Here is a 9,141-nt window from a genome sequence, read left to right as displayed (position 1 = left end):
CCAAAGAAGATCTAATGTTTTCTCTCACCCCACCAGCCATTTTGTTTTTTCCTTTACTCTTGGCTCTTTCTTTCTCACACACACAAACTTCTACTCTCAAGCCTCCCAAATATTTCTTGAGATACATCAAAATTAGGCATGTCTTTCCTATGCTATGTGGTAATAATTTCTCTTTGGTTCATTTCCACATTGAGGAAGAGGGAAGGCTTCTTATAGACTGGATTTGGTTTTGGCAGTACTTTAGGAAATCCTTTGACCCCTCTTCCTCCACAATTTCTGAAATGATTTAGGACTGCCCTTTTTTAAGAGAATGGACACACAGAACCAAGCAATAAGGCCACAAGAGAAACAAAAGGTAAGAAGGAAGTGAAATAACAAAAGATATAGATTTGTTGGAGGCTTCAAGTTGCTTCTGTTAGAGTATAGGGAAAAACACTAACACAAAAAGTAATAAAATATCCTTTTATTAAATGAAGCTTTTATTCAATAGCATTCAGATATTAACAAATAAAAGTAACAGATTCACATGTTAGGTCCATCGTATCATACATATATAGATATGGCCAATTTCCTAGAAGGGAAAGTTTTCCACAAAATGAAGAATCCAGGACTTCATGATGTAAGAGTCCTGATTCAAATTGTATATGTATGAATGACTTCATTGCTTAGAGAAAAATTCATCCTGGATCCATGATTTTTCTCTGAGACATTTTGTTTTTCATCCAAGATTTAAAACTAAATTTTAAAATCTCATCATGATTTTAAGCTGTAATGGTGCAATCATTTGTTCTACTCAAATGCAGCACTCTTGTAGGCACAGTTTTCGATATATTCTATTACATTGTTATGTTGGCCCATTACTTGAGGAATGATGAAATAAAAGCTGATCATTTTTAGTGGATGGTTTTATTTGCTAATTGGAGTGACTTGCAGTGGAGCAATGAAATGTCAGTGTAGAAATGAAACAGGATTTTTAATGCTTTTTAAAAAAAATTTTATGACCTAATTAAAATGAATTATTTGACCTATTTAACATTGGATGCAATTAATGGAAATCAATTCAACTTCTCATCACTGACTTCAAATTTAGTAATGATTTTCATCTTAAACAGCTTATATTTAAGACCTCACTAAGGGGTACCAGCTTCCTCAAGAATGAGCAGGTATAGTACAGATGATGAGTGGTCTAATGATGCTATGTTTGTTTGGCAAGCAAGGAGAAAAGAAAGGCTGGAGAGGCTCTTGAAAATCAAAATTTAAAAGACTATAGATAAGGGAGCCACTATTTACATTGTAAAATGCTATATGTCCATGTTCATAATCAAGGAAAATGCCTAGATTATACAAAGGTTCAGGTATTAAAAAGGCTTCCATTAGGTCATGAATCCAGAGAATGAAATCATCTCCCATTTTGAAACCTGTAAGAGAGAACACTTCTGCAGGCAAAAACTGGCCCTTCCTTTCGATGGATTCTCTGCAGAGCCCTACTGACCATTCAGTCTTGTCACCCATTTCCACTTCCCAGTAATGTCTTCCACAGGTGAATTTCTGAGCACCCAAAACAGCAGCAATACAGTCAAATCTCTCTGGGTTGTTAGGAACATCTTGTTGGATACTTCCAATTGACACGCTTTTGAGATCCTCAGACAGGAGGAGAGAGGAATGGGCTGTTTCAGGGTCCAGAGTTATATCTCCTGAAAGAAGAAGCATTTTATTCTAGACTTCAGAAGTCAACATTAAAGAGTGGAATATTCAAGAAATCATGTAATTCCTTATCATGTTTGGACTAACTGGGTGTACTATCAGTCATTATTTGGAAATTTTCAACATTCTCTGAGCAGTTCCTTCTTTCATTCACTTATTCATGTATTGATTTACTATTTCTTTCATAATTCATTGTCTACTTAAAAAGCACACTCTGAAAAAAAGCACACTCTATCTACACATAATATCATCATTATGATTTCATCAACATCAGAAAATAGAAATGTTTAAAACAAGGGGAAGATCTTATATAATTTCAGTCATTATTTAAAAATTTTCATTACATATTCCTTCAACTGTGTATTAATTAATTAGTTAATTCATTCATTCATGATTCAGTAACCATTATTAGGTACCTTTTCTTTGCAAGCAACATGCTTCTTTGAAAGATTTTCCAAAGGAATGAGTTGCATTTAAAAAAATACAGGTGTAAATATCTGATCTCAGATATACATTGAGTCTTGGTAGAAATAGTTTTCTCCGAAACTGAATGTTTGATAGAGAGGCCCTGGTACTCATGGAGCTTTATAATCTAATAGAGGAAATCTTTTTCAAATATGCCATACTATCCAAATTGAGATGAAAAAATTATGTTGCAAAAAGTATATTATCAGGAGATCAAATAGTAATACCTTTCTTCTGAAATAAGAAAGGAAGAAAGACCTTGGGGAGATAAAATCCAACCATGTATGTAACTGAGTCACTAGAAAAGGTAACTTTCTAGGGGCTTCCTCCACCCCAACATGCACTGACTCACCAGTCTAGCACATTTTCCTCCCTTAGGGGTACCACAATAATCACTTTGATTAGTTTAAGGGGTGATCTCTATGAACACTAGCCAAAGCCATGATTACTTTGTCATAGTTGCTCATTATGCCCATCATATTTACATAATGTGAGAATTCAACATTAGCAGGGATGGTGGAGCACAGACACATTAATTCATTATTGGTGTGGCCATTATTTGGACTAAACTTTTTTTTTAAAGTCTGAAGTTATACAAATATTAGAAAAAAGTAATATTATTTATCTTGTAAGTGCTTTTGAGGAAGACATTGACAAGAAAAAAAATTCCATTTGTATGACACTTTTATCAAGGGGACAAGAGGGTAACAAATACCAAACCCCACTGTTGGGGCCTGATATTGGGTCTGAGAAAGCAAGGGAGTCTTACTATAGAAGGTCATCAACATATCTCTCATCCCAAAGATTTGACATCGAGGCCATGCTTGGGAAGCAGGCTTTGGACACTGAAGTAGCAGGGCCTTGCTCCTACAAAAAAGGAAAACTTGTTAGCCTTCCTTCTGGATAGGCCTTATTAGATATTGAGCATTAACCTAATCACAGATGTTTATCAGAGATAAATTTTACTTCCAGACCATATCATCATAAATACTGTATTTCTGAATTTGTGTAATGTAAGCTTACCTTTCCAAAGTACTTCTTGCATCCTGAGGGGAGAAAAAGAAACTAGTTTAGCCTGAGTCTTTGACAGTTCCTAAGGTAGTGTCATTTTTAGAGATCACAGAAGCCTCTCTTCAAAGTCTTTTTTTTTTTAGGTTTTTGCAAGGCAAATGGGGTTAAGTGACTTGCCCAAGGCCACACAGCTAGGTAATTATCAAGTGTCTGAGACTGGATTTGAACCCAGGTACTCCTGACTCCAAGACCGGTGCTTTATCCACTGCGCCACCTAGCTGCCTCCAAAGTCTTCTTTCCCTGGAAAATACTCACTCTCTCTCTCTCTCTCAGACAGATACACACACACACACACACACACACACACACACACACACACACACACACACACCCCCATACAAAGGTTATAGTACTTAAGGTGAAGAAAAGACATTTAGATCCATACTCTGATACCTCTTTAGGTGGAGTTTATCCAACTGGCCTTCTCCTAAGACAGAAAAATAAAAGATCCATTGTGATACAAATCTCACTCTCCTCTTCCTTGCAAAGAAAACAAAAGTGAAGTGCTTTTTTCTCAGAATGGGAGATAAGTGCCAGAGAGATCCGAGGGGATGCTAATGGACTGAGAGAATATGTCTAGTCCTATTTGAGGATTGAAGCAGTTACATAGAGTTGACCACAATTTAGCAAATTTTTAACTCAGTAAGGCCTAGGAGACTGAGGGGGAGTGTTAGGGGGACTCAATTCTTCTATTTGTACCTTCAATTCAAATCCTTCCTATCTCCTTAGGCAATTTGACTTAAAAAAAATTATCTCCTCTCCCAAATTCTCAATCTTTCCTAATCATTTCCTTCTGCTTATCAATATGTCCAAAGTCTCCTCATTTTTGTAACACTTCACTTGAACCTATCAACTTATAAGCAATCATTTCTTCATTATTATTATTATACTGTTACGGAAATGCTTGTTTTATTCCTTGAAATAAAAAATAAAGAAAAATTTAAAGAAAAAAATATATAATTCTAAATCTCTCAACTTTTCCATAAGCAAAACCCTACATATACCTACATACCCTCATTGTTTGAACTTCATTTCCTCTCTCCTTAAGCCCTTTCTATTCAGCTCCTGGCCTCATCACTCCAGTGAAACTATTCTCTTTGGCCAACCAACAACTTTTACATTCTAAAATCTTCTAGTTTCTTCTGAGTTCACATTCTCCTTGAGTTTTCAGCATTATTAGATAAAACTTATTTGGATTATATAATGACATTATCAGATAGACAGAGAACTGGTTGCATGGATAAATTTAAAGACCATATTTAATAGATTGGTAACAATATTGTTTATATTGGGGTACCTGAGGTACCTATAACAGGCTTATTACATTTCATATTTTTTTCCATGGTTAATATGGCATATTCATCAAATTGGCAGGTGACTCAAAAGTGGAAAACCTAACACACTGGAATAACTTCAGGAATCAAAAGACCTTAATTATGATCACACACACACACACACACACACACGTGTCTCATGTAGCCAGCTCTAAGGCAGAGAGGGAGAGAGGGGAGAAAAAAAAGGAAAGAAAATAAATTTAAATAAATTATGACTATTACATATTTTAAAAGAATAATGAGTTTTATACAATAGATTTACAGTTTTGTTTTTTAGCTTTTGCAAGGCCATGCGGAGATTTATAGTTTCTTGTGTAATTCTTTTAAAAAATAAAAAAATTAGAAGGGCAGTTAGGTAGTGTAGTAGATAGAGCCCAAGCCCTGGAGTCAGAATGACCTGAGTTCAAATGTGATCTCAGACACTTAATGATTGCCTAGGTGTGTGACCTTGGGTAAGTCACTTAACCCTGTTTGCCTTGTACCAAGGGGCATCTCCAATCATCCCGGTTCATATCTGGCCACTGGACCCAAATGGTTCCAGAGGAGAAAGTGAGACTGATGACTTAGCACAGGACCCTCCTCACTCAAATCCAGTTCACAGGACCCTCCTCACTCAAATGCAGTTCACATGCTTGTCAAGGCATCATCTCCCTATTATCCTGGCCTTCTTCAACATCATCATCATCATAACAACAATATTCTTTATGAACTGTGGCATCAAAAAACTTTTAAAGAGTGCTCCAGATGTTTCTGGTGAATGTAAATTATCACTGAGACCAAACCATGAAGAAAGAAAAGGGTTGGGGTAGAGAATAAAATGCATGGGGTGGGGGGAACTAAAAAAAAGAAGCCTGGTCAAACTAATTAAAAAGTTTTAAGAATTCCATTCAATGTCCTGGGGGTGGTGCAACATACCCCTTCTGCTCATATCCTTTCCAAAACACTTTTTTTGCTTTTTTTTTTTGTGGAAGGCATTTTGCTTAGTTTTGTTTAGTTTCAAATGCTTACCCGTAGTATCTCTGAAGCTGGCTTCTCTAAGTCATCCTCTAGCTCCCTAATCATCTTTCTTAGGTGTTGGATATACTGGGATGTTTGGCCTTCACTATGCACCAGTTTCTCCCAGTTCTCTCTCCTACAATTTTCCAGACATTCCAGATGTGTCTTTTCCCCCTCACTCAAGAACTGGTATATTTTTGCGTATTCAGACACAATCATCTGTTTAAAAGTCTCTGCCTTTACCTGCCAGGAGAAAAATTAGGATAAGTTAATGATCTGAATATCTGTGTTTCTTTTCTCTACTTGTTAGTATTTATATTGAGCTAAGAAAATCCACACATAATAATTACACTCTATAAACTTCAACATTTCCTCTTGTTTCATCTTCAGACCTTAGTTCCACAGAACAAGACAGAAAGCTCCCAGGACAAAATAGAGAGAAAAACACAGACCATACACTGTTCCATGTTATTTTTATCCTCGTTGATTACAATTTCAGCCTCCTCAATTTTTTCCTTCAAAGTCTCTAGGGTCTCTTGAAATTTATTCTGCAAAAGAGATGTGAACAATGAACCCCAAGGAAATCCCATTTTAGAAGCACAGCATCTTATCTTTCAGATAAGAACATTACAGAAGTTGGGAAATTGGACATCCAGTTATGAATCAGAAGTCCACAGGTTCCTTCACCTTTAAGGTATCCAACAATTAGGTTCAATTAGTATAGTGTAGGAACCATCAATAGCGAGGTACAGAATCAAGTGAAGGGACTAACATTTTCCCAGGGATTCATGCTGAGTAGGAAAATCTTACCCTGCAGCTCTCAGCAGCCTCTAATATAGGAAAGACCTTGTGAATTGTGTGTTCCTTGGAGACGAAACACTCCATACAGAGAAGTTTCTGGTCATCCTCGCAGAACAGTCGCTGGGCCTTCTGATGCTCTACACAGATGCTTGGACCTTGTACTAGCTGCAGTAAATGAGGTCTGATCCGTTTGCCAGTGTGGGTTAGTTTTTCCAGTTCCCGATTTTCAATAAAACTTCTAGATTCATTGATGGCCTTACACTCCGGGCAAATCCCTTGTGTGGGAGCTTCCTCCCAGCTCCGGAGCAGACATGCTTTACAAAAGGTGTGGCCACAAGGAATATCCACTGGCTCAGTGAAATAGTCCAAGCAAATGGAACAGCTGAGGTCATACCTAAGATTTGCAATCAGATCTTTAGCGGCCATGTCCCTAGACCTGGAGAGAAAAAAAAAACAGTGTTGTGCTTTTACTTCTAGAATCACCTCCCTTCTTTACCCTGTTAAAGATTTCTATTGATTTTAAATCATGTCCATCACCTAGGTTTCCCAATATATTCCTCCTTCTCCTTTCCAGAGAATCTCTCTTTAAAAACAGATTTTAAAAGTTTTTTGGTTAATGAGAAAAAGTTAACCCATTAAGAAAAAAATGTGACATTACATATACAGTTTTCCATAGAGCCTGATTCAGTACAGTAAAAAAGATTGTAGCCTTTGACTATAGAGGAGCTCAGATATTTTGGACATTAGATTATTTTCAGAGAAACTTGCCACAAAGTTTTTTCCTCCTCAAGTTTTAGTTGCATTGGTTTTATTTGTGAGAAGCATTTTCAATTTTATGTAAATTGCCCACTATCCCTTCTGGAAGTCTCTTGATTCCTTTGTTTGGTCATGAACTCTTGTCCTATGCATAGAATTGGGAGTTCATGCCAATCTTGTTCCTCAAATCTGTTTCAAGATGTGACTTTTTTAGATCTAGGTCTCAAATCCATTTGAAACTTACCTTGTGAGGCATCAGCATAAACCTATTTTCTGCCAGACTGGTATCCAGTTTTCCAAATATTTGTTGAATAGTGAATCCTTACTGCAGGAGCTGGGGTTTGGGGATTTAGCAAACACTATTTGACTGTGTTTGCTGATCTCTGTCTGTACTGGTACTAATCTGTTGCTGAATTTGATCTATTTTTAAACCAATATTTTTGTTTATTACTGTTTTGTAATAGTTTGAGATCTAGTACTAACACAGAACCTTAGAATACATCCTCCTGGAGCAGGTGAGGCATGGATCATAATGCTAAAAACGATCTTAAAAGAAGTAACCAAAAAGAGAATAGCAAACAACTGTCATGAAAACCAGGGTGGAAGGGAACTCAACTGTCAACTGTTTCAAAAGCTACAGATCAATACTGCCACAATTAGTATTTCAGAGCAGATCCTGAACCCCAGGAAGTTAGTCTGCCCAAGAAAAAATTCAAATTCACTGGAAATCTCAGGTTTGAAGGAAGTCAGACACAATAGAAATAGAGTATCAGAGTGAACTTACTTCTATCAGAGATTCTAAGGAAATGTTTCCCAAATCAGTGAAAAAAAAAATCCATTCATCATAGACCTCTTCATATTATATTCTGTCTTCCACTTGGCTGAAAAGGAAAAAAAAACCCTGACGAAATTCAGAAACTTCTCTATTCCTGATTGCTAAATTAAGTATTAGTGGGGCTTTCTCCTCATGATCCCATATTACACCAGGAGAAGGAATCTGTTTGCCCCTATGCTCCCCTCACTATATTCCTCCTATTCCTCCTCACAAATCATCCTGAAAACTATTTTACAGACTTGCTCCATGTGTCACTCATCCTTTTTGATGAAATAAACTAATCAACAGGTGATTTTTATTCCATTTTCAAGTAACTAGTTCACCTGTTCTACTTCAGAATTTTAATATATTTTTATCTTGATGGCCACTTAGAAACCCCTGTATCCCAGTTCATCAGCCTCCTCATTTATAATGGCACATATCCACAATGCATTTGATGATACTGATTTTAAACTTCAACCCTTTTTTAAAAATGCCCCCTTTTTCATAATCTTAAATCCTCCCATTTAGCCCCCTTATATCACTCTTTGTGACAATTTTTCATTTTCAACATATTTGCGCAATCCTTGCGTATTATCCCAAAGTTTCTGTTATTTTTATCTTTTCATCTTACTATTTTCCCTCTAGTTCCAATTTTAGAATGCTGTGTATCATGTTTTTTGAATTCTTGTCTTCTTGGCCTAACTGAAATAATGCCTTGTTATTTTTTCAAACTAATCATGGCTAGAAAAAAGAAGGAAAAAAATACTTACCCTAAAAAGGCTATTATAAAGAAACTAGAGTAACAATCAGGAAAATGTAGGTGTCATTGATAAAATTTACTTTCTCAGTCAAGAGCCAGGAAAAAATGCAAAATAAAAACAAAACCCCCCAAAACTTATCCTAAGTTTATTAATAGAAGAAATAGAGGATTAGACATCATCATTAAATATTCAAGTAAAAATTGTGGGGGGGGGAATTTGATTTTCTTTCTTACTTTCACTAGATCTAGAAATCTTGTGACCATTGACTAAATGAAGGAATCACATAAATAATTGATATATAGAAAAATTGAAATTGCTTCAGAATTGGAAAAATTCACATTTAGAGTTAAGATAATAGAAGGCTCAGGAAGTCATCCTAAAACAGAAACTCTTCATCTTAGTCTATCATTTATAGTAGCCAATCTGTCTTCTATTG

The 9,141-nt window shown here is 36.1% G+C and overlaps 1 protein-coding gene across 1 annotated transcript; it reads right to left on the bottom strand.

Moving 5' to 3' along the window:
- Nucleotides 1–499: 499 nt before the first annotated feature.
- LOC141517752 (putative E3 ubiquitin-protein ligase TRIML1) lies at nt 500–7,997 on the bottom strand. The gene is made up of 7 exons (XM_074229065.1): nt 7,912–7,997; nt 6,381–6,807; nt 6,023–6,118; nt 5,583–5,813; nt 3,193–3,215; nt 2,939–3,036; nt 500–1,694 (listed from the first exon to the last, which is right to left on the bottom strand). The coding sequence occupies exons 2-7, from the start codon at nt 6,795–6,797 to the stop codon at nt 1,150–1,152; spliced, it is 1,410 nt and encodes a 469-aa protein (XP_074085166.1). The 5' UTR covers nt 6,798–6,807; nt 7,912–7,997; the 3' UTR covers nt 500–1,149.
- Between the last annotated feature and the right edge of the window lie 1,144 nt (nt 7,998–9,141).

This window comes from Macrotis lagotis, chromosome 3 (genome assembly GCF_037893015.1).
Source record: "Macrotis lagotis isolate mMagLag1 chromosome 3, bilby.v1.9.chrom.fasta, whole genome shotgun sequence".
Taxonomy (NCBI): Eukaryota; Metazoa; Chordata; class Mammalia; order Peramelemorphia; family Peramelidae; genus Macrotis; species Macrotis lagotis.
Note: the sequence above shows the minus strand (reverse complement) of the source record. Positions and strands in the feature narration are given on the sequence as shown.